Genomic DNA, 27,063 nt, shown 5'->3' with positions numbered 1-27,063 from the left:
ACTGGGCAAATCTTGATTTAATATAACAGGATGAAATAATTGTAAAGAATTGGAAATTTTAACTATAAATTGTATATTTAAATACTTGATCTTGCAATTTGCACTTCTCTATTTTGAGTTGATGCTGAGTGGAATGAATTAGAACTTTCCTTGTAGGTCTCTCTTGTCCATACACCCATGTTCGCCTGGCTGTGCTTTTAAAGCACACGGCCCTATTCCCATGCTGAGCCTGCAGCAAGCTCCATGTGACTACCTCAGAGTGAACATTCTTCTTGGAGCCACTGTGATCAAAATCAAAGTAGTGGGGAGACTGGGTGGACATACATCGCGTGAGATAGGATAAGCATATCAACAACTTGGTTGGTGTATGACCAGATGGTGGCCACATGAATTCGTGCATACACCTCGTTGCGGGTACAGCAATGTGCAGTAAACTTGGACAAAGCACTGTGACTATGTGTCCCAGTCCACCCAGCTGTGAATTGGGAACCTCATTAGGATGAGAGTGCCACAACAAATACCTCGATGTGCCTAGTGGCAGCAAGAGTTGTATACTCCTCAGGGAGTTGAGATTGATAATACGATGTGACGTTGAGACTGACATCCAATGATCAAGGGAACCATGTACCAGCGCCTTGAGCAAGCCCTACATGCATGGACATGTGCGCTACATAAATATCCTGTAATAATAACATACAATTTATAGTTAAAATTTCCAAATATTTAAACTTATCCTTATTCTAGCTCACGATACCTTGGCTTACAAGGTACATCACTCTGTAAATGTAAGCCACGTGGTATTTGGCCACAACCCTTGCATACACAAGTTGACACAAGTGGGCAAGTCACCTCAGTTCGTTATGATTTATCTGAGTACCCTTGTACTTAAAGTCTTACGATTAGTAATCAGGCCTGCACCTGCTTTGAGACAGCCCGCTCGACTAGCGAAGAGGGGTAAAGTAAACTGAGTCGGAAAGCTCACAAGTTTAACGTTCAGTACCAGAACATGGGTTCCACTACTTACCACGGTTAGACCACAGCGGTGTGCTAAAGTACCTAGGAGCCAGACCGCTACAAAATCCACAAAGGAAATCAGGAAAGGCTCACTACAGTAATGTGATTGCTCTGTGCAGTAGAGGTCAGCAAGCGAGATTGTCGAACACTTCTTCATCCCAAATATGAGAACTAACCTCTGTAGATCTGCATAGAAACTTATTGCAATAACCCAGCAATATTGAGTAAAGAGTTCTAATCCCCACAATACAAAGCAACCCAAAGCTCTATTACAAAAGCTATAATGCGTCCACCCTGTCCTGTGACAAGAAGAATGACCTCTCATGTTCAGATAATAGAGCATGTTGCATGCTCAGCATGGGGCCAAGGACATGTCCTGAAAGCCTAGGCAACACTGGCATATGGACAAGGGATGCCTACAGGGAAAGTTCTCATTCATTCCACACAGTGTTGATGCAAGATAAAGAAGTTCAAACAGTATTCTTCAGAAAACACACAAACTTCATATTATATCAATTGTTTATTTATCAAATTCAATGATAGCTGCAACCTTAAAATAACAATTTTACAGTGTTTTTTTCTGATAAAATAAAGTTCATCAGACTGCTTTAACATTTCAACCTTCAAAATTATGTTACAATACCAGTTTGTAATGCCAGTTCAAGTACTTGGGTGGAAGTGATCGTCATTGCAGGTTCAAATCATGTTGACTCATACCATGAAACATGTGACACGATAATTTGGGATAGTGTGTGAACCACAAATAGAAACCACAAACTCTCCAACATTGACTGGCTCTTTGTGAGGCTGTATCTAATATTGTCAGAAGCAAAATGTAGTATGACATCTCACTTGATGTTGTTGTACCTGAGGTCATTGAAGAGGAACAAGTGGATACTGACAGAAAAGATATCATTTCAACAACCTCTGAGGTAGGGTAAAGATCATTTTAAGCATTTCTTCAAAAGGAAAACAAATGACAAAATGTAGAAGTATTCATTGACCTCAGGTACAAAAAAGTGGAAGGCAGACATTCACAGCTGCTTGGTTCTACAAGGGGTGAGTTAGTAACTGAAGATGATCCAAGGGTTATCTGAACAAACATTTCTCTCTTTGATTTTGTACTTGCAGCTCTATATGTATACTTACAAAAGACACTCAAGAGTATATTACAGCTAGCATTAGAGACATCTAGATACATACATCTTCAAACTGTACTCCAAAATAGTTTAGAACACAAATCCATTCTATGTATCTGACACATAAATGTCACCACGCCCAGTGACTCACTTGTCAAACCAAGGAATATTTACACACACACAAAATGATTATGGGGTATCCCTGGTATATCTAATCCACAATAATAGCTCAGCATTGGCAACACAGGAATACATTACACATCAGGCCTGCTTCCAAGGATGCTTCCCAGAGACAATGCACATACTTGTAGTTCTTGAACCATTGCAAATTATGTGACTTTGTGTCAGGTGAGTCTCATTGTTCCTTGCCTGAACAGGAAATGTCAGTAGGCAATAAATGTAGGTCTTACTCCATGTTTCACAACCATGCACACATATTGTTCCTGCAGTTCCTATCTGGCATATAATCAGCATCCATGGCAGATGAGCCTGGGCTAACAGGGTAACAATCTCACATACAGGAGTTCTCTACAGATGTGGTGTCCCAGTACATCCCTTTCATCCAAGTGTGTCAAACTTGCCAAAATAAGTCTGCACCTACTCTACAAATATTTACAGCAACATCCAACCAAACTCAATATTTAAAATAATATACAAATATATTACACACAAATACATAACAAAGACTGGTAAAATTCAACAAGTTAAATATATAACTGTACATTGTAAAAGGACCAAGAAAGAAAGAGAAAGAGACTTTGTTTGGGTATCAATGACAAAAGGACATGAATGAGATGTCATGTTACGGGTCATACCATCCTCAGTGACTTCCTGCCCATGTTACTCAGCTGGAGGTTCAGGTAAGATGGCATACACAGGACATTGACCCGCAACAGTCAGTACATCAAACTGTGGGGAAATATTCTAATGTTGGTCATTATTACAGAAAGTCTTCTCATTTATTTCTAAACCATAATCATATAATCAACGTTTTTTTCCATTTTCAGAGAAATTGGTGTCAAATGAATTTCTTCTTAAAAAAGTGCTTGTTGGGTTTACAATATTTTTTGGCATATGTACAGAACTAGACATCCTATCAACCACCCCAGTGTTTGTGAAGATTAAGGATTTCTTATTACAGTGTGTTAACATCACCAATATACATCTCAGGTTAGTGTAGTTAGTGAGTGTGTTGAACTATGTGTAACAGAGAAGATGTGTAAAAAAACCCACCAACTTGATTTACAAGAAAAGTGAGCGATGAGCTTCAGACCTTCCATCTGACATACACATTATTCCAAACACAAATATCAAGAATTTCAATTAATTGCAACAATTTGTACTTTCAGATTCACTCATCTTTCAACTTGTGTCTATTCACGTCATTTCAAACAATATTTTTTATCTCCAGAATTTAGTTAACAAGCTGCCTCGCCACTAAAGAATTCACTCCTGCTAACAAAATTAATAACCCTGATTATCTAGCCTTCCTACAGTTAATGTCAAGCCTCAATGTAGCATGACTATGCAGTTTCGCCAATCAAATAGCACACTACAAAATAACTCAAATAATGAAAACGAGCTGATACTCTGTGGGACATCCCCTCCGGTAACGGAAAGATGAAACTATGAGAGATAACAGGGTTGGTAGATGATAAGTTGATCGGCCGACTACGTTCGTATTGACAGTTTTTCTCTCAGACATCACAATACATCCACTTGTTTATGATGAAACTGTTCAAACCACACACACATGACTTGAGGTGGGTGGGTAGTGAGTTAAACCTCGGGACAATGCTGCCTGGTATATCCGCAACGTCCATTCACTTCGCTGAAACAACAGAAGTTGAAAACACACATCATTGGGAAAATATTCAATACCAAAAAAAAGTAACAACACAAAATTTGATAAAAGGAAGTCATTTGAGAAATCGGGATACTCATCGTATTTTCCTATCACTCTGGTACATTATTTCATCTTATAATACAAGACAAAAAAATAATAAAAAGATTCAGTTTCAAGACATGTTCTTGTGGCATAGTTTCCCTTTTGACTAACTATAGCAAGATATGATATGTTACATGTTATTTAAACATGTTATTTATTTAGATATTTCCTATTCAGTTTCTTGGTTGATCATGACCTTGTAATGATTAATATATAAATACTAATGAGGTCTAGTAAACCAGTTTGATTTATATATAATGTTGGCAAAATAAGCAAACAGTTTCTCAAGAAACAATCAGGAGTACTGTGACTGAAGAGAGCGGGAAATCGTACACACCAGTAGAAGAAATCTGTTGTTGTGTTGCCTGGTGGGAGGCTTTCTGTTTTAACATCGTCCAATCAAACACATAGTCGTACTGGTGATTGAGTGTCCGGAACAGGATCCGGAACAGTTGTCGCAGGTACATGTAGTCAGGAGCCTCTTCAAAGCGCAGGCCTCGGCAGTAGTTCAGGTACATGGCAAACTCCGCCGGAAAACCCTGCATGACATGTTACTATCTATTACACTAATGTCACTTTACAGCAGAAAATGGGTACACTGTGGAATAAGTGAGTGAGGCAGTTTACTTTTACACCACACGAAGCAATATTCCAGCTATATGGTGGCCGTCTGTAAATGGACCAGACAATCCTGTGACCAACAGCATGAGCACCGATCTGCACAACTGGGAACCAATGACGTGTCACGCAAGTCAGCGAGTCTGACAACTTGATCCAATTTGTTGCCTCTCATGACAGGCATAACAGTCTTTTATGAGAAGCATGGTTTGGTGAAGACCTATTATCTAGAATCATGTAAGAATGTCGAGTTTTGATTGGTCCACATGACTCTGATAAAATACCATGTACATCCATCACGATCTGCGAGCGGGAGTATAAAAGTCGTGTACTTCCCTTGACACGATGTGATAACTTATATTCTACCCCGGATTTTCACAGGTCCCAGTGGAATAAATTATTAGACTTGTAACTTTCTAGTGCCTAGCAGGAAGCTTGGGTTAACCTGGTAATAATCATCAGATTGTGTGCTTTGAGCAGGATATCTAGCTTGGTAAAGGAGCTTCATAAATATTCTCATAGTTACTAGATGGTTACATTCAAGGTGACACGCTGTTACATATAACTACTGATATGCCATACATTTGGCTTAGAGTTTGAATTATCACAGACAATCACTATGTGGATCAGGCTAACAAGTTAGCTAGTATCCACTGTTCTGTACAATTACATCCCTCAGTGACATCATTCCTTACCTTACAGAGGACTTCAACTGGCGTGGACATTTTCTTTTCACTAATTTTCTCATATTTCTGCTTCTTTGTGGCAGCCTGTTCAAGGGAAAAAACAAAGTTGAGGTAGTTCCAGCAACCCTATGGCACTGTGCAAGGCTAGAAAAGCACAATAATATATATCAGCACTTGCCCTTGTTACACTTCACCTGTCTGAGCTCAACACAACAGGTGTTACACCAATAATGACCCATACATTATGTACAACAGCAAACAAATATTAGCATCAGTAAATGGGTTAGTTAATAAATTTGTGGTTCTGTTCTTATGTAGTAACCTCTTAATCACTTGTATCATAAACTAGATAAAAACCTACTCCACTTGCTACACATATCAAATTTTAGCAACATGACTCATGACCGCCATCAGCTGTTAGACCACTGACTCATATAGTGGCAAGTAATGTCAAACTTGATCTTGGATTACAGGGAAATAGATCTCTTCATCCCTTGTTAACAAAGGTAATTATTAACCATATTGTAAACAAAACACAGTGATCTTACTCTCAGCCCTTGCCATGGTAACGATCCTCTATTGAAGTACATGAGAACGTATCCGAGAGACTCCATGTCATCCCGCCGACTCTGCTCTATGCCCAGATGGGCATTGATACTGGCATAACGAGCAGTGCCTGTTAGGTTCTTGTCTTCTCGGTATGGTATGTGCTGTCGGGAGCGATTGTCTCGGTACTTTTTAGCTAAGCCAAAGTCTATGATAAACACCTGAAACAAGACAATATTTAATTAAAAGTTATGTGCAACATGCAACTGCAAGAGTTCAGAGGTGCTATAACGCAAGATACATATGGCACACTATAAAAGAATGGTTCATCCTATAACAGCAACAACTTAACACAGAATACACTCATCTCTACAGCAGGAATGACTAGGGGTGGGTGCTAATAACATTTAACCAGTATATTGCAATTCAAACTTCACAATACGATATGTTTCAGTACACTTTTTGCAAAGGGGTTTGGCAATCGACAATATCAGTGACCATGATCGGTAATTTTCATGATGCAATCAAAAATACTAATAACATTTGTTATTATTTCATATCAATATACATAATATACTCTTAAAAAAAGTAAGGGAATCTGAACTTTGAAGTCTGGTAAAATGAAACCCCATTGAGGAACGTTACAATGACATTCATCTTGTGTACGTAGCATCATTTCATGTTATCACCACATGCAAACACAATGTATGGGAAGCACGTGCAAAATGTTGGAGTCTCCTACACGTGCATGGGGTGTTATTATGCATCTTGATGTTTTTCAGGCAGGTCAATAAATCACTGTAGACCATTTTTCATGACAATTAGCTTGCATCTGTGCATGGTCAGGGTTTTCAGGGTCAAATCACTCACTACTGACTGAAAATTGTAAACTTGAAATTTTCATGTCATATTCCAATCACCTAACAAGGGGGATAACTTCAAGCTTTGCCTTGAATGAAATCCATGTGGTGATGCATTCTCAAAACATTAATTATTATTGTATCAACACTGATTCAATCCCATTTATCTCCCAATTTCGACAATCGTACATTGAAAGTACAGTTCCCCTACAGTTCCCCACTGGATTGTTTCAAAAGAAAGGAAACAGTATTTTCATTACTTTGAACCATGTGTTACACTTTCACAATACAGGGATCGAAATGAAGTTTTTTTCATGTGTGTATTGTAACATAATGGTTAAAACGTATATTAATGCACTTTCGCAGTGTGCCATAAGGACACGCAGGTAAGAATTCAACCACGCTATTTCAATCTTAGCTGTGCCATCGGTATGATAGCACTAATAATTTTGATCCCTGCAATTTATTGCAACACATGTTGCAACACATGTTGCAATACGCCAGCACATATTGCAATATATCCCAATACGAACCATAGCCATGACATTACAGTTTATCAGAAATAATATCAAGCAGGGATTATCCAGGATTATAGCTAAAATGGATAGAATTATCATTAAAAAGCCTGCAAGTTATCAGAAATGAACGGGCCAGTGTAACTTGATAATGCCCCTAAAATGCTTGACGATGAGCCATTATCAAGCCCATTGTTACGTGACATCATAAGCAGCTCAGCTACTGCTTGTTTGAACTTGGGTTCGTTTCTGATGACATCTGTAACTCACATCCGTCACATTTACCTGTGCCTTTATGCACTTTCTTGCCAGTGCGAACCATAATAATTGTAACATAAACTACAACATACAGCAATGAAAACTTCAACTGGAACGCTAATGTTGTTGAGCACTGAAAATAATGGCAACTGATAGTAATTAGTATGGACAGGTAAGTAGCATGTCAAATGTTGTCACCCTCAATAGTGACATCCTCTGTGCTGTGTCCATATCTGTAAAAAGTGTGTCAGTGACCTCTGTCATTTTATGTAGCAGTAAATGCTTCAAAACTGACATTCAATATTATTTCATTACAAATTCTATCCATTTTAGCTATAATAATAGTAAAGCTATTTTTCTGTGCATTATCACTGCAGAAGCCTTTGGTCTTTTCATCTGCACACCTTCGTCGGACAGTTAATTAAAGATCTCAGACTACTGCAAACGATAATACCCTGAAAAATAGTGTAACCCTTATGTTATTGATTAGGACACTATTCTTCCTCTGAATAGTTCTGTTCTATTTAGGGCAGATAAATATAACACTTTAAGAATACCAGCTGAATAACACACTGGCAGAACCAGTGTGAACAAATAGAGTGTCTGTACATGTAGGCCTACACACATATAATTCCATTTGCAGGCTGTGGAACATGCAACTAGCAAGTATGGTAAATTATTTTTGACGTGAACGAGTTGTGTGCATGTTACAAGGGTTTTGCGTCAATTACAAGATCCATGCTTGCTGTAAGGAGAGACTAATATGACTGGTGACTTGGTTGATGTGTGTCATCAATTCCCACTTGCGTAGTTTGATGCTCATGTCAATCACACGACTGGCTGGTCTAGACACAACAGGTTGGATACAGACCGCCATCAAAACTGCTTAACAATTGCTGACTTCAGCAATGAAGAAATGAGGTACAAGAACAGCTCCCAGTCTCACCTTATTACAATGTCGCCCAATACCCATGAGGAAGTTGTCAGGCTTGATGTCTCTGTGAATGAAGTTCTTGTTGTGAACATACTCTACACGGTTGATCATCTGCAACAGACATTTACTGATCAAACACAGTATCAAACCCTATTCAGACACTCATACAAAATAACCAAACAGTGTTCCATATGCATATATAATTCACAGACCATTTTACTTCACTAGCAGAGTACAAGAGATCCAGATTTCAAATAACAGCATTGAAAGAACTTGACAAGTTCCCTATTTATCTTGTTATATAATCATTATATACAATCTTGTCAGCAGAATCTTCTCACCATGATCAGCATCTCATTATGTCTGCAATTAACAAGATTCTACACTCACAGACAGACAGAACTAAACCTAGTCTTGCTGTGGTAACTGGTTGCCAAGCTAGACATCAAGATATAGGTCTGACTAATTGTGACTACCATGAAACAAATGACATATAATCAATAGAGCCACAAGATACCATACTTACCACCGGTTAACCCTGTATTCTGTGGTTTATGTTGATTACCCTTGTTATTGCCTATAACTATAATACCAGCAACTCCAAATAAATGTAGTCTTCCAGCTAATTGAATCCTTAACATTAAACAAATTAAATAAAAACTACACCTGATCATGAAGCTAGTGAGTGAGTGAGTGAGTTTAGTTTTACGCTGCACTCATCAATATTCCAGCTATATGGCAGCGGTCTGAAATTAATCAAGCCTGGAACAGACAATCCAGTGACCAACAACATGAGCATCGATCTGTGCAATTGGGAACCGATGACATGTGTCAACCAAGTCAGCAAGCCTAACTAATCGATCCCATTAGTCGCCTCTTATGACATGCATAGTCGCCTTTTGTAGCAAGCATGGGTTGCTGCAGGCCTGCTCCACCCCGGGACCTTCAAGGGTCATGAAGCTAGTAAGAAAGTTCAATCATTGTTTCTCATTAAGGTTTTTTTTCCCACCTCCTCCTGTTTCTGCAATGGTGCATGTACAACATGCAGTGAAGTCCCATTAGCCCGGACCCCCATAATCCGGATGTCTCCTCTCCTGGAAGATTTCAGCTTGTTACCAATCTATGCCTATTTAATTTGCCTCAATAATTCAGAAATTTGGTAACCGGAACCGGATGCTAAGCAGCTGTAAGCTATCAGTAATATGAACAGTAAATTGATTCACAGTCCAGATGCTGTCAGTCGTGTTCACAAACCCAGCAATGTTTTCTTTTTTGGCCTCAATCGATGGTAACAATGAACACTCCGCGACATGCAGCTGACAAGATGAACCCTTGTTAACTTTGAGAAATGTCAATTAAGGGTTGTTGTCTTCATTAGACATTAAAATCTCCCAATAGAAGTCTATGTGAGATATTGCCACAATACAAAGGCGTGGATGACAATTAAGCAGTTTTGCTATTGGTCAAAGTACTTTGAAAGACAGATGGGGTCACTTGGACTTGATTTTGCGCCTCGACAATGCTGTAAGTCATAAGTGTTTCGCGAACTTTGCAAAATGTGACCTTGCCCCCAACAACCACGTCTAATACTTAACCAATGGATGCAGGTAGAATTCAGACTTTTAAGGCCTAGTACAAGAGATTGATTGAGGAAAAGAAATACCAGGAATGTCTGGAGACATGGTATGAGACAATCGGCAATGAGAAGTCACTTGGTAAAATTACTGATGTGTTGAATTCAACGAGGAAAGTTAAACGAACACAAACAACCATGAGAGACTTTTTGGTATGACTATTAATCATTGTGCTTGCTATTCATCATTTTATAAGTGACTGATTCAGTAGTCCAGACGATTTACAATCTGGATGAATTTGCTAAGACCGCAACCGTCCACATTAACAAGGCTTCACTGTAATTGCTGTAGCTGACAACAAAACATCGGAAAATGAAACCAGCAGCAGACATGATACCTGGAAGTACACTCCAATCGGTTCAACCTAACTAACAAACCTAATTCCATTAGTCTATTCTATAAACTGTACAAGCCTTAATCCACAACATACACAATACACTAAGTATATTTTTAGAAAATCAATATTTGCTCATGATGTCTGCTTTCAATCACACTTTTCAACACAACTCACTTAACCCCAGACATATAGAATTGGCAAAGAAAGTAAGCAAAATATCACTTTGTTTCACAAACACTAGTTCACATCTTTTTTTTATTCAACATAAATTAATCAATTATATAATGTACTTGATTGGGGGTCTTCAGTTCAGTGCTCATGTTAATAAAAAACACCAGCTGCAGAAGATAAAAAAACCTTCTCTTTCTTTTCACTGGCATACACCAAAACTTTCAATGTTCAAAATTGAATTAGATAGAGAAAACTAGACATTTTGGTCTTTTACGTAATTACACATATGCTTGTGAGATTCCATTAGGCTTTGCATGTCAGTGCCAATTGATGTAATCAAGCTCATTTGAGTTGTGTTGGCCTGGGATGGGTGGAGCGGTTCTCTGCCTGGAACAGCAAGCCCTGACTTGCTGACATTTCCTGGTGGCTGGACAAAATCATTGCCACCTCACCAGACTTGGCCAGAGAGAAGCAGACACCATCTTTAGATCAATACCATAGTCAGGCAAGGAGCTGCTGCTGGTAGTGGTGGCCACATAGCACTGCCACTCTAGCCTCAGTCTGTCCAAGCTTGCATATCACTTAGCATGCTGATGAGAGAGCTAGCAGCCACTTCAGCACTGTGGCATAATATTCTGTAGTGTCTAATGATACAGAAAACAAATCATGTTTTCTGTATATAGGTTGAAAGGTAGAAACATATTGTATGTAGCTCTCTTAAACAGAATACATCAATACATCATTAATATATGCTTCATATTGTCAGTGTATTTACCTGATCTGCTAGCATTAGAACTGTTTTCATTGTGAATTTCCGTGAGCAAAAGTTAAACAGATCTTCGAGACTTGGCCCCAGCAAGTCCATCACTAAAACATTGTAGTCTTTCTCCTGTCCAAACCATCTGCAACAAGAAAATAAACACATGTATCTCTCTGAATCTTACAGAGACATCAACAAGTTTTACAGATGAAAAATAACACTATATATTCAATGCATTCTCTTAAATGGACGAACTAAATCGTCAAATTTTTCTCCAAACTACTGACAACAATGAAGGTTTCAAGCATCCATGTATATATAAGATGGATGTTTCAAAGGTTTGGCCAAGTTTGACCTATGACCATTTGCAAATTCATTGTGCTACTATTCACAAAACAGCCTTCAAAGTTGCTTTGCCTTCAAAGTTGCTTATCTCTGAACTCACACATACTTTATACAAACAATTTCAAAATCTGTTTTCAGTTATAGCTTTGCAAAAATAGATAAATGGCATCAAATAAAAAGAGTGGGAGAGTTGGGCTTGACACTCCTCCAAATAGTATTTCCACCATATCCTTGAGGACAAGACTATGAAGATGGAGAGTTGGATAAATACTTATTTGTTTCATTTGTAAAGGAGCTCTAGTTTATTGGTGGGTTAGAACCAGGGAAAACTAGATACTAGATACATGATATAGACTTCTACCATTACAGAAAAAGCAGGGAAAAAGAGAAAATAATATGGTTCAGACACTATGACCATAATCATGTTCTAGCCCTTAGCTAGGAACTATATTCACTGTCATTTCAACTGAGCCATTGGATTTTATGGACAGATAAGCATATACTTAAGGCTTGAGGGGATATATTGAAGAATCACTGATGGTTCTAACATTCATTGCTTATGACTGTATGAAACACAATGAAAATGCTCCAAATTGTTGTATTTGTCCTTTGAAGTGACAATGGTTGGGCAAGTGATACATGAAATCACTCACAGATACAGAAAGCCTCAACACAGACACATTATGCCTTCCTGTTTGTTGAAAGTAAAATTATCTGCTTATTTAAAGATACATTATCAGAATCAATGTTTTTCAAACATCCTTGGAATCTGAGAAGGTATGTTTTCTGGTCAAATCCTTTCTACAGTGAACTATTCATCATTCTAAGCCCACATCTAAGACAGATGTAATTGGATCAGCTGGATCCACATGGTGCAGTGTGCCATGTATTGTATAATATCATTATGCTACCTTCAACAGTCAAGCCTACTTCCAATCTCATAAGTCTAAAAATAAACATGTAATTTAAGTCCCTGGCAACAATCACATGTGAGGGGAGGTCACACTACACTTTGTTTTTGCTAATGGGTTCACAAAGGGCACTTCAATGGCTTTCCACAGTGGCTAGCCAAATTAGGGCCATTTTGTCTACACTTCTTTACCATATTTACCTGAAATGGAACCTGAAATTCTTTCATATTCAAACTTATTCACTTTTCTTGATCTCCTCATAAATAAATATAATAATGGACTAAATTATACAATATATCAAGTTATAATTATCCTTGGATTAACAGGCACATCTGCTTAGATCAACAAATTCATTTTTGTTGAAATTCTTTGTATAATTCAACTGACAGTAACACAAACATAAACAGGTCCCTCTTGAGTATGACACGGAAATGAGCTGTAACAAGCTCTTACGTCAGCACAGATGGAGTTGAAAGCTGACAACCTTGAGGAGGGTACTGATGTCAACAGAGCTAACATATATCTCAGTAGATAACAGACCGTGATGAAAAGCACATTTCAAACAATCCCACTTCATATCGTTTCCCTACAAAACCAGGTCAATATGCCCTTCCACAGGGTGTATATGCTGCTTAGCACTAAGGTAGATAGATCCAGGTAGAGGCCCTACAGACTAACAGCTGTACAAGAAGGATAGGTTGCTTCACATAGGTGACAGATGGGTCAGGGAGTCCACAGCAAGGCTGCATCACCTGTCAACTTCACATCAAGGCGCAAGAGGGTGCTCCACTTTAATCGCAGGAATAATCTGCTTCACACTGCAGTAACCAAGGTAAATCAGAGCAGAAGGATCAGCCCGAACACATTACATAGTCGGGCAAACATACTATCTCTTGGGCGGTTCCCACTGTAATCGCACAGCTGAAGATGGAAAATCTTATGGTATTTTTTACCTGTTCCAAACAACATGACTGGCTGATTATCATTACCAAGTTATGTTAAGGGTGAGGTCACCATTCCTGGATAATAGTTGGTGCAGGTCACAAAGAACAACTGGAGTCATACATACTGATAAACAAGACTCAGATAAATCACAAGAAAACCATTTGTACTTGAATGCCACAAGCGATCAACAAGACAAAAATCAGTGTTTTTTAAATGCCACTCCTTGTCGTCCAACAAGAATTGTGAAAACTGCATCAGATCATAGCGAAACATGAAAGCATTGACATAACAGCAGAAGAAATATAAATACATGTCCAAAGTGTGTCAGTTTTGTGGAGTATTAACTCATCCATATGATTTGAGAAAATGAATGTAACCTTCACAAGGAAGTGTTAATAACTAAACTTAGCCAAGGTGACCTGGTTTTTCAATTTGCCATACACTGAGTAAACACTGTGTTGTGTAACAGGGAGGTGAGTGTTAGCATTTGGTGGGTGCAGCTGGATACATGTGAAGAAAAGAGGAAAATTAGAAAATAAAGTTGCTTGGCCTTTAGGTTGTCAGAGAGGTGACAGGTGTCCCACTGAAAAGGATGTGACACTGCCTTGTCAGTTTCAACTACTCCATCTGCTCTCATATGAGGGTTGCTTCATACACCAAGCTCCTCTCAGGGAAACAAAACATTATGAAGACATATTAAAAAAATAATTTGTGTTAAACAACTTATATATATAAAGACACCCAGAGTGTCAAGATTATACAGTTACCTATAGACGTTATATTACGAGAGAAGATAACAGACTTTACTATCTTTACTTACTATCAGCTTAAATGGTTCTTATCAATTCAAGGACTTCACCTGTAGATTCCAGATGGATTCCAAGTGAAATTTAGTACAAATTAACAGTCACGTAACATTGTCCCTATGTTTTCTAAATCATTCAACCTCGCCTTGAGTAGAAACACTGTTTTAATGCCAAATGATTCCTTGTACAAAATGTTACAAGGTCCACAAGATGCAATTGTTAAATGTACAATGCTCATCACTTTCAAAATTAAAAAGGTACTGGTTACAGCATCAATGACTAACACTTTCTTATATTCACGTTTAACCTAAGGCTATAGACAATCAAATGTCACATGACTTGAACCCTTCCCAGATAAGTCATACATAAATTTCTGCTGTGAAGAGAAAATATGTCAGCTTGTACACTTGGCAGCAAATATGAAAAGATTTAATCCTGTTGTACAAAGAACAGTTCAATCCTAATATTTGGGGACGTATTTGCAGGAAGGGGGTGGGGGAGAAGAGCTCAGGGGCCAACAAATAATGAGCTGAATGTTGATATTTTATGCAGTGCAAGTGGATGTTTTAACAAATGACCATTGAGGTCAACATGCCCTTTACTTCTTATGTAGGCAATGAGTATCGACTGACAGCAATGTAGATGGGATTCATCTTGCAATAGACTCACAGACTAGTTATCACTCCTCAGGAACTCATCTTCAATGTGATGTGTTAACAACTGAGTGGTTGTGTAGCGTAGTGGTTAAAGTCTTTCAGTACCCCAAAGACCCTGGTTCAGTTCCCAAGACTGGTGTGAAGCCCGTTTCTAGTGTCCCCCTCTATCATTTTGCTGGCACAATGCTACCACTAAAGTACTGTCGGATATAGGATTAGGAAAAAACTGATTTTACACACTTTTCTCAACACTTTGTGTAGATAATATGTGAAAGTGTGAAAAATCTGTTCAAATAAGTTTAGCTTAACTACAGTTCTTTTGGTAGGCTGATTGGAAACATGGGAAAAGGAATGTATTAAGGAGAGATTAGTGCAGAAATGAGTAATGCAAATGTTTTCAAAGTCCAAATTGACTTATTTGGAGCAGACCATGGCATATGTAAATTAGTGTGCGGTGAGATCATAATACAAAGGGTGCATTTTAATTATCCATTTTGAAATTAGATTTAGCTTCACTGTAAACGATTACTGGCATAAAAAATAATAACCTTCATGCTGAAACTATGAAGGATTTTTGGATTCTTACTATCACTGTAAAAAAAAATAGGTAGGAGGGGGGTCATCTCAAAATCAAAACCAGGACGTCTGGAGCAGACAACATGATATGGGGAATTCATGCTGGGAAGTATAAGGCATGTCTTAACATATATACAACATTATCCAGTCCTGACGATCAATATACATAAAAGACAAAAGACATCTTTGAGTGGACACCTTGTGCCAATAGGCAGCAGATGCATTTTATGCCAGGTGAGTCGACAGTCCATTGTCATACCTGGCTGAGCAACCTAACTGTAATATGTTGGCTGATCTAATGTTTTCAAGTTTTGCCCTACTTAAGGAGTAAACATGCTCTTCTGGATATCCTCTTACACATCCCACTGAATGACCAGCTAGGCTGAAGTGAGTTATTTTGACATATCCTATTGTAAATTATGTAAATTTGAGGGTTTTAGTAACAGTCTAAAAACAGTTTCTGACATTACTTCAGTACAAAGCCACACTCATTTCCCCACAAGCCCTAAAACATATTTTTACCACTTAAAAGATTTATGAAAAGTAAAATTGATAAAATTTCTGCAGGCACATGTTACCCTTTAACAATAATTCAATCTTTTAGACTTCTCTATTGACAAAAACATTAGCTGGGTTGGTGTTGGTCTTTAGCATAGTTGTATGAGGGGACAATGGGATTGTGGCTTGACTTACTGACATGGTTAATACATGTCACTGTATCTCATTTGCCTTGATCAATGCTTATATCAAACACTGGATTGTCTGATAAAAATTTGACTATTTACAGACTACATAACAGCACGAAAATTGCTGACTCTTAGAAAAAAATGCACAATGTTTTATAAAATATCAACAGCTAAGGTAAATAATACATTTTTGGCTACTTTGGTAACAACATTTACATCAGCTGCTGTTTCAAGCATACCAATTTGAATATAATCAGTTATGAGTAAGACAAAACTTTTAAAAACAACAGCAGATTGTAGTCTAGCAAATACTACAAATACGGACAATCTATAATTGTACTCACAAATTGTTCTTCCAAGTTAACTCTCAGCTGACTATGTTCATTATGTACAGAAATATGTTCAAATATATGCAAAGTAATTAGATATGAACAATTCTCTGTCAATCCAGCTAGGGGTTACAGATCTGAAGGCTATGTATAACAGTGACAAATCATATTCATAGATCAATTATGAAGAATACAATATACAGCATATTTCTGCCAACAACTTTGCAGTTCTACATGTTCACTTGGCTGAATGTTCGAAGTACGTGTAACTTACCATGGCTGAATTTTAATCAAAATTCTCTCCAAAACAGCTTTTGGCTTGGTATATATGCCATTTTCATTATCCTCAGTCAATATATTTAAAATATTTTACTTGGCTCAACTACATCAGTTGTAGTATGTTTTAAATGCATGATCAGTGCATATGGTGCTGATGCTAAGACTAAAATTATTTTCATAAAGCCATACTTTGAGCCGGTCTACAAAACCACAATCACTTTGTGAGACAGGGTCCATTGCCCCATATTATCCTGGAGCTTCCAAATGAATAATAAGGGGTTGTCAGACCCAAGTTTTAAAGTCAAGGTTAAATCCATCATCAGATACAAAGTCTCAACAAGGTACTGGTAATACACCTTATCTCACTGACAATCTAGTGACACTGCTCATGTGCCTGTAGGTAATACAATGACCTTACAATACTGACTCAGTAGGTTATTGTGTGATAAAGGTATCAGGTAATCAAAAGTTTGCTGGATCTTATCAATGACTGTGCAAGTTGGCAAAATTGTTACTCTCTGTCATAACTAAAAGCATGTTTTCTTTAAGTCATGATCCCCTGAAGGCAGACATTAAACAGACACCATGTAGAAAAATGTACACATCATCTGTCAAACACTTGTTTCTGTTTGTTCACAACCATGTGAACTGTAACGAATGAATGAACTTTTGCTTTTTGTGCTCTTTTATGCATTACATATGAAAGATTTGTGGTAAGTCTTGTGGGGAACACTAAATTCATTCTTAAAAAACTTGTTAATTTATACTGAGCGATTAAAAGTTGTCAAAAGGTCACCAGCTTCATTCTTGCTGAACAACAAAACCACTCACTGAATGGGTTATGTTTGTGAGTGTGAAGCGAGCACTGTGGAAGCCTGTAGAATATAATAAATCAACCTCGCTTCCAAGATAAAAAATGCGACATAGGTTTGTTTTCATTGAGTTTAATATCAAAACTACTTGGTACTTACAAGTTGTAGTAAATGATTGATGACAAAGAGGATTTTGCACGACAAAACTTGTAACACAACAATTTCTTCCTCAGAGGTGAAGTTGTGGTCAAAGTGACAATAATTATGTAAGTAGTGTATTATACTGAAACCCATCTCACTTCCAAGAGTAAATTTGTTATGTTATAAGCCATGTCATGCAAATTCCTATTGTCCATCATCCAAATACATATTTAACCACCAGCAGAAAGTAGTTTGGAATCTGCGCCTTGGTGAAAACAAACCTAAAAAATTCATTCTCAAAATGGCAGATGTTTGCGACAGGACAACATATTTAAAAATTGTGACTTCAGCTGGAGAATCAAATAATTATGGTTTGTTTTCATCAGCTTAAAAACTCAAAACTACTACCTATGCGTTAAAATATGTATTTAAATCATGACCGAAACGATTTTGCATGACACAACAATTTATAACATTATGACAACAAGCTTAGTTACTAAGGTGACATAATCCCCAAACACAACATGCCGAAATCATGAAAGGGTCTCCGTGACCATGAGCAATAAGTGAAGGTCACCAAAATCTACTATGCCCTGCACCTTCCCTAGATAAAGCTTAATATTGAATGTGAAGTAAATCCAGTGAATGTTTCTTGAGGCATCTCGCTGACAGGCTTAACATGCAACTTAACATGCTGAAATCTTCGAAGTGTCACAATGACCATGAAAATTATGTGGAGGTTTCCAAAATCAACTCGGCCCTATGCCTTCCCCAGAAAAAGTGTGGAGTTGAATATGAAGAAAATCCAGTGAATGGTTTTTGAGATATCTTGCTGACAAGCTAAACACACAGCTTGTCATGCAGAAATCTTTAAAGTGTTGGCACGACCTTGAAAATTAAGTCAAGGTCACTAAATTCGACTGCACTTTCCCTAGAATAAGCTTAGTACAGGAAATTCTGGGAATGGTTCTTGAGATATCTTGCTGATAAGGGTAAAAGGTTAAAGTCCCCTTGTGACTATGAAGGTCAAGGTCACCAAACCTTAGTGCTGTCTTTAACTATGAACGACGAACCTAGGTACCAAATATGAAAGGAATCTAGTGAATGGTTCTTAAGATATTCCAATTGGTGCGTAAGTACAGAGCCTAATACTATATCACCCATTTCGCACTAAATGTGTGGTGGAGGATAACAAGCGAGTTTGACAGAATTGTCCATGAAAAGAAATCATAACTTGGAAGCTAGGCAAATCAGCTGACCAGAATAAATGACAATAGATTGCGAAAACATTCATTTTTCACTACAACTGTCATGATTTCTGGGCTAAAAAAGCTGTAAACAAGATAATTTAACCCTAGAAATGTACATGACTTCTGACACATGCCCCTCTGATTGTCATTGTAAGTAAACTTAGTCTCAGAATATTTCGCTACACTTCACCACTGAGTCTAACGAAACCTACTAGAAGGTCGCGTCAGGTAACCTTTGAGTGACTTATAACCTTCCAATCAAACGTGAGACGGTTCAATAAATTTAACCAATCAAACAACAGCTACTATTTAGGGATTGGAGAGACTTTCAAAATATTCATGTTACCGACCAAGATCTCTCCACAAACCAAAATCCATATATAACACAGTTACTTGACCTGCAGTATATACGCTTTGGGGTTTCTGTTGACATGGTTACCATTAGCTAATATTTCTGCAAGACGACATCCTTGAATATTGCCAAAAACACTATTTTCAGCAACTGTTTACTCACTTTTGTCATGGTTGTAACGTGTGTTGTGGGCATCACCCAGTAGCGAGCGTACACTAATATATAAATAGCACTCGGAATCCTTCGGGTACAAACCTTTTCGAGATAAAACGTTCCAAAGGTATGTGCGAATGTCCACTTTCACGATTTGGTAAGCTGTATTCTGATTGCTTCATCTCAAACGTTACCTGACATGACCTCCCATAAGGTTTCATTAGACTCAGTAGTGGAGTGTAACGATAAAGTACTGAGCACTAAGTTTACTTAGACTGCTCCGATTGGCTGCATTATTGTTCTCGGTAGAGAATTGTGCACTGTTGTCAAAAGGGTTGATTTAATGTAATTAAATGTCGAAATGAGTACAGTGGAAGCTGTCAAAACCAGCATCTGTCCAATCCTGCAAGTTTCATCACTTGCATACAATCTCAGCCCCATCCATGGCTTGAACGTTTACCATCAGCTCTGTAATCCAGCACTTTCTCTAAACTGGATTTTTTCTTCAGTCCCAATGAGTGCAGGTTTAGCCAGCTTCCACTGTACTTGTAATGATAAGGTTTCATTTATAACCATGCCAATAAATGATTTATGTAGCTGAAACCCGCTATTGTATATGTAATCTTAAACATGTGTTGCAAAGTAGACAACCTGGTTGTGAGTGTCTGTCGTAAACTCCATATACAATAGTCAGTACAACAAAAGTGAGTGGCTGTTGCTTGACACCTTACTAGCACTGCAGTACAGCGTTCAAAATAACCACTGGCTGGGAGGCCCAGCACCGTTTGTTATAGTATCGGGCCTGCAGTTTCAAATATGTGCAGGCCCTTATGGCCTTCAGTAAATTGTCTGTCAATTATTTTTCAACTGGAATGTTTCCTCTTTTTTCTCTCTATTATCCATGATAATGTCTATTATCCATGATAACCTATAGTTTCACTTCATGGTATTTCAGCACTTTGGCATAGGAATGTCAACACCAGTCAAGAAGTAAAACTCCCCCGTGTGCCATTACACAGAACTGTGTACAAAGTAATTTATTTTGTTTTTATTAGTTTGACTATAACGAATGCCGCTGCAGATTTCATTCAGGGCCTGTAGATTATAAAGCCTGCAGGTAGCAGCAGACCATGATGGCCAGCTTGTAAATTAAAGTATTGCAAACACTGTTGCAGTATTTCACCTACTCCTTGACTTGCTTGATGGCAACCTTTTGGTATGCAGGATCTTGGAGACTAGGGTATTCAGGACTCAACAGTGTGGTATAAAGCTCTACATGGTAGATGCTACAGAAGGTATTCAGCAGTAGGAGGAGGACAGGTTTGCTCCCTCATCAACATAGAAAGTTCATCATGTTTCTGGGGCTCAGTCTGAAAATCCTTGGAGCCTGTGATACCATGACATTCAGATCTGGGTAACATGCTCAAATTTGTTTTTTCTGTCAATCCACAGTCACACTGTATCTAAGGTGATGCTGGTAATGTGCGTTGCCAGCATCCCAACATGGTGCCAGGTTTATCACTTCTTTTCCCTAAAAATTTGCAGTCTTCTACGTGTATACAATCAAAATTCAAATTCAACATACCTTGGTGTTGCAAATACAGTGAAAGTACTGAATCTGCTTATCAATGTCTATTTGTTGAAGAATAAGTGTTTTCAAAATCGTGTGAGGATGTTGGTAAGTCAACTGACATCAACACTCTGGCTCACATGTGGATGAAAAACATGTCAGCACAACATGTGAAAGCGTTGTATTCCAGTTTGAACTAACCTTACCATCTAAACACCACCACATACATGATACATCAATAAAAGTGAAATAATCTTGCATACTTGATGTTAAACATCAATTCCACAACTCCTCACCATTGCTAGGGCCGAAAAATAACCAAGCTGGACCATGTAAAGACCATCAATACATGAATGATGAATGGATGTTCAAACAATAAATGACACTTACCTTACATGTGGAATACCAGCTCCACCTTGTAATATTTTGTACAGTTTACTTTCATATAACAACTGTGGATGCCTGGCTTTATTTGCTTCCAGTTTAGCAGCCACTTCCTGGAACGAGAAGAATTTTTATGACACATTCATGATATAAACCGTCAGTACATGTATTATTGTTACTTTCAACCTGGCATTGGTTCGAAAACACAGCAGTATATAGTCTAATACTGCCTCCACTGTTTGGGGTGATAAGATATGCTAAATAAATAAAGTGAAGGACTGCACTTATTATTTAGGTAGGGCAAATTTGTAATGCTGGTGAGCTACAGAACCTACTCCATCTCATGTGCAAAGTCCTTATTTAGCTGCCTATATGATACAGACCAAACACCATATGAAACATATCTGAGGTGATATATGAAAGGATGAAAGATGAAAGGATCACCTCAATAATAATGCAAGATATTTTTGTATTTTATTATAATACATATTGATTTGCTCGTGGATTTTGTAATTTCATAAATTCATTCCATGTTCATAGTCTGTACATTTTCTGTATACATGTATATGCAGATACAGACCTTAAGTTTCGTAATGGAAGTTAGATGAACAGATGGACAGACAACATTCACACTATGGACTCTGGTGAACTAATATGTTGTGACACATATCTAAGAACTATGATGTTCTGGTATTCATGTTGGTGCAGCTTACTAAATCAAAGCAAAATGTCAAATACACAGTGATAAACTCACCAGAATAGCTAAAAGCACCATCCCGCCCAATGGCTACAGGAATTATGACAGCATTTCCTTAAAGTCTCACCAAAATATCTAAAATATGCAGGTATACTTTACCATGGTAATAGTATCATACCTAAATGCAGCGTAACATAAACATAAAAGTTAAAAATAAAAGGTTTTTGTCATTGGCCTGATGTTGAAATACAAGTCTTTCAGTTTCAGGGTCACAAGTTTCAGTACCAGATAACTACAATTGAAGACAGTCACCCCTTAAAACGTCACTAGTTCTTTTTTCAAAAAAAAAGATATGGGATGAAATGTGGAATAAGCTAACATTACTGAAGTGGTGATGCATCAGACCTAAACTGGTCTTTTCTCAAAAAGAAAACCAGAAAACCATGCCATGATCTACAAAACCAAACAATCTGCCACCAGATTACCTGACTGCAATATATTAGCAGTGGACCTCTATTCAACCTTCAAGCATAAAACAATCCTAATGAACAGTAGATCACAGTCCTGACTACATTCACAGAGGATGATCTGGCCTTGAAGCGAGACAGCCTAGATCTACATTCTTCAGAATTATTCAAAAAGAGTTGTTTACTTCATATTCAGCAAGGTAACAACACAAACATTTTCTGTCTGTCTTCTTATCAGCTTTAATCTTCCCTGTAGCAAACATGAATACAAATGACACCTAAGCTCCTTACTGGCAGTGGACTGGCCGGTCAGGTCGACTGTGACATATAATCTATCTGCCCTGCTCACAACTGAGCAATGAGAGGGTGGGATTAAATTACTGGTAACCCTCCACATCTGTATATCATGTATATCACTCCAACTCTTAGGGTAATAGTAATACTTTCAGGCAATTTCCAAGAGTTCTCCAAATTTCATAAACCTTTCACCAGGATATGTAATTAATTAAGTCAAAACTGGCTCAAATAACTTCAATTTCTTTATCAACCCATTGGCTTGTTTAAACAGAAGTGCCAGCACCTTTATCAGCTTGGCTAGAGATAAATCATGGCTTACATAGCAAATAGTACAAATAGTACGCAGAGATGAACAAATCAAGTACTGAAGCAAACTGAAAAATTAACAAAGGAATTGAAACATGTCAATGCAGCATCAAAATGTTTTCAAAACAGTAGTATTTACTGCATAAAAAAAATCACTTGAGTGGACCTGATCTTATAAAACTTGTATTTTTTGGTAACTAAAATTCGTATAAGTTCTGTGTTAAGCTTATTTAACACTAAACATGCCTCTGTACCCTTTCAGGTATTGTCAGTGGATGTGATGATGATGTAAAGTAAACCTTCCCACCAGGTGACAACCAACACTGCACAATGACTTGACAAACTGACAAAAGGTAGGACACAAAACACTTTTAGCAACATTTACTAAACATGATTTGATGTTCACATATCTTGGATCATAATAAAACACTATGATGCCACCTGTCCAAACACCTATCAAGTATGAAATATGTACCTTACTGGCATAAAAAAGCTTACTAAATAAACTGGATAAAAGAATGCATGTATGTATTTTGGACTACTCTTTTGTCACACTTTTGTTTTTGGAAAACAGTGTTTGTTATAGCAAGGTGTGTTGCAGCATATAGACATTGTAAACACTCGGATGATGGCTTGTGTTTGACACAATGCCATAGTAAGTTTCTAAGATGTTGTTGTGCAGGCATTTAGGGACAATTCCACATTACAATTATAAGACAAATATGGTCAACATTCATGTAAGAGTAAAGATCAGTGTTCGTGGTAGGTTTTGTGTGAGTGCGTTTAGAAATGAAGTCCAGAATCATTTCAAAATTTACTGTTTTTTAAAATGTTACTGTTTTAAGGTACTCTTTAAAATTATGTAGATTAAACTCTATGTGTGCAAAGCATGCACACAAAATGTTTGTGTGGGTTTTTTTGCATGGAAATCACAGGTTTCTGCGTAAACGACCAAATAGTTTATTTTTGTTATTTTTATTATTTCAAACCGAAACCAGTTTCAGAAAGACATCGCTGAAGCATGTTGTTCACTTTTTGCATGACGTCACTACATATGCACCCTTGGTAACTGACGTCACGATGCATGTCAGCCGTCATCGCCTCAAAGATCCTCCTACAGTAAACTAGTCTGCAGCACCCTGTTTCTTGGTTTGCAGTTGCTCCACTCGGCTAACATCACTGGTGGAAACATTGCGTTTATGTTTTTTGATGGATATAATGTCACAGTTCACGTGTTTGCCATGAATGCAAATGTAGTTCCATAACAATAGTTAGAATCTCAGGGCAAGTTGTTACAACACAGGTCAGCGTGATACAACACTCATGTGACATGCGAGATTAGTATGCAGCTACCCATTTTGTTGACCACAAGGGTAATAAAGAGAAATACAATTTCATGAAAAAATGAACCACAAATGAAAGAAATATGCAAAACTATTTAATGTTGTCTTTCGGTTAAAAGTTTTTTAACCAGGAACTCATAAAAGTGTGTGAATTGGATAAATGATCATGATGATGCTTTGAACAGTTTTGTAGTTTTGTCACTGTGTATTAGTCCATAGTGGAAGAGGAAAGAAAGAAGTAATATTAGCCCTTATAAGTTACTTTGAGATAAAACTCACAAACATGCATCTGGCACTGACAAACCAAGAATTATTGTGATCAAGCTGGATGTCAGAGGTACAACAGAATTCTTCATGTTCAAGAACATAGTCCTACAAACCAATTGTAGCATCTTGGATCACTAACCCATTCCTTTGCAACTAGTGATACATTACTACTCCAAATTTAGTTCATTAACTTGTACGAGATTGTTAACTGAAAATCAAGTTAATAATCCAAATAAGAGACTTAGTCTTGTAATCTCAGTAATGTTGACAGCGTATTGAGGTTTTCCTGACACATAACAATGTCAACAAAACAAAGAGAATCTTAAAATAGCAGAGTAACAATAGTCACTGATAATGATTCCTTCATGACAACCTCATACTCATTAATCACATCCATTATGAGAACGGAGGGTTGCTGAGACAAAGTATGACCATACCTCTGAATACGTTTCACATTCTACTATTCCTTGGAATACCCAGAACATTCACAACACAGATTTTAATTAATCACTGTCTACATCGTCTTCAATCTTTCACTCAAAAATGCCACATGATGAGCAAGGTCTTTCATAAATTTTCTTGTGACATTTTATTATTGTGTTCAGAAAAGCTGAACAATTCATTTGTTACTAACTTGTAAAATAGAAATGCATCAGATACCTTATCTAGTCTTATTTTGATATCATAGCCTTGAACAGTTGAAGTGAGTGGATATTATTTTCTACAATATATCAACCTATATCTACAGGAATAATTAAAGTGAGTAAGTGTTCACACTAAGTTTAAATTCATCCATATTTCATTAACATTGTTACGTTTCCCTGGAACATTCCCTAAACATGTATATACATTCCATATAAGATATTACACAAATGAGAACTACAATGTGTTTACAAACCTGTTTTAATTTACTGAACATATATTTAGGGTGAGACATGTATGTCAATTTGTAATTTTGGTTTTTGATATGGTCGGGGGGTATGGGTGGAACTCTTACCACCACCCATGTTCAAAACATGAAAAACACTGTGTTTTTGACAGAACCAGACGTGTTCAACATATGGGACTCAAGACTGTTGGTAATAATTTCTTACGATACCTTTCGGGTGACATCTCATATCAACGACAGACATATGTGTGTTCATTCTATCCATTTCGAAGATATTTTCACCACTTCGAAATGCCACATTTTGTGACGTCTGAAAGAAATCAGCTGTCAACATATGAAGGAAATGTACCCGATGGATGTCTCTGAATTCATCGCCGATATGACACACAAACACTCGATGCCTTGGATACCATAAGTATAAAGGCTAATTCCACACGTCTATGGTCTTATCCATGCTAATGTGATAAAAGAAAGATATACGATTACAGTTCAACTGAGCACAGAAACTCACCTCTCCACTTGAAATGTTGATGGCAAGATAGATGTCACCGAAAGATCCACTACCGATTTTTCTAACAAGTCGGTACTTCCCGGCGACATGAAACTCGGTTTTAGCGCTAGACATATTGTACTTTGAGTATAAAGTATCTGATAAAGGGAATTACAATCGTCTAGTGTGGTAAACCCTCACGATTTTCCATTTTTCATCGTTTGTGTATTCGTCGTCTGTCAGATATGGTGGAACACCAACACAAAGACTTCGCGTTGCATTGTGGGAACTGGGTAGGATCATATAGTAGCTTCCTAACAACACTCTTCAACCGGAAAATAACAGTGACGTCACGGTTGTTATGTGTCATATTGCACTATCGACTTAGTCATTTCGACCGTGCCAAAATGTGAAAAAAAGGCTTTCAAACTGTGTTCATCAGGTGTGTCTTCTGGAAAGATTTTAAAGATTTTGACATTGTGTAATAAATAACCACCACCAACAACCCTCCCCCCCCCCCCCCCCCCGCACACACACATGCACACACACACTCCGCCTCCACCCCCAATAAACATCAGTTTGATAACACCTGTAAATCTATAGTTAGAAATCAATGTTGCGGTACATATACAGGCACGACACAGATAATTCCTTGAGCGTTACTCTACATCCCGACAGTCAGGAACTCTGTT

At 37.6% G+C, this 27,063-nt stretch overlaps 1 protein-coding gene across 1 annotated transcript; it reads right to left on the bottom strand.

Annotated features, from left to right (window-relative positions):
- Nucleotides 1–1,521: 1,521 nt before the first annotated feature.
- On the bottom strand, nucleotides 1,522–26,714 carry LOC137265604 (casein kinase I). Its single transcript, XM_067801034.1, has 8 exons — nucleotides 26,393–26,714; nucleotides 21,622–21,728; nucleotides 11,436–11,562; nucleotides 8,531–8,629; nucleotides 5,954–6,172; nucleotides 5,415–5,489; nucleotides 4,439–4,640; nucleotides 1,522–3,984 (listed from the first exon to the last, which is right to left on the bottom strand). Exons 1-8 carry the CDS (start codon nucleotides 26,504–26,506, stop codon nucleotides 3,977–3,979), a joined length of 951 nt encoding a protein of 316 aa, XP_067657135.1. The 5' UTR covers nucleotides 26,507–26,714; the 3' UTR covers nucleotides 1,522–3,976.
- Nucleotides 26,715–27,063: the final 349 nt, after the last annotated feature.

This window comes from Haliotis asinina, chromosome 15 (genome assembly GCF_037392515.1).
Source record: "Haliotis asinina isolate JCU_RB_2024 chromosome 15, JCU_Hal_asi_v2, whole genome shotgun sequence".
NCBI lineage: Eukaryota > Metazoa > Mollusca > Gastropoda > Lepetellida > Haliotidae > Haliotis > Haliotis asinina.
This window is presented reverse-complemented; position numbering and strand designations above follow the sequence as displayed.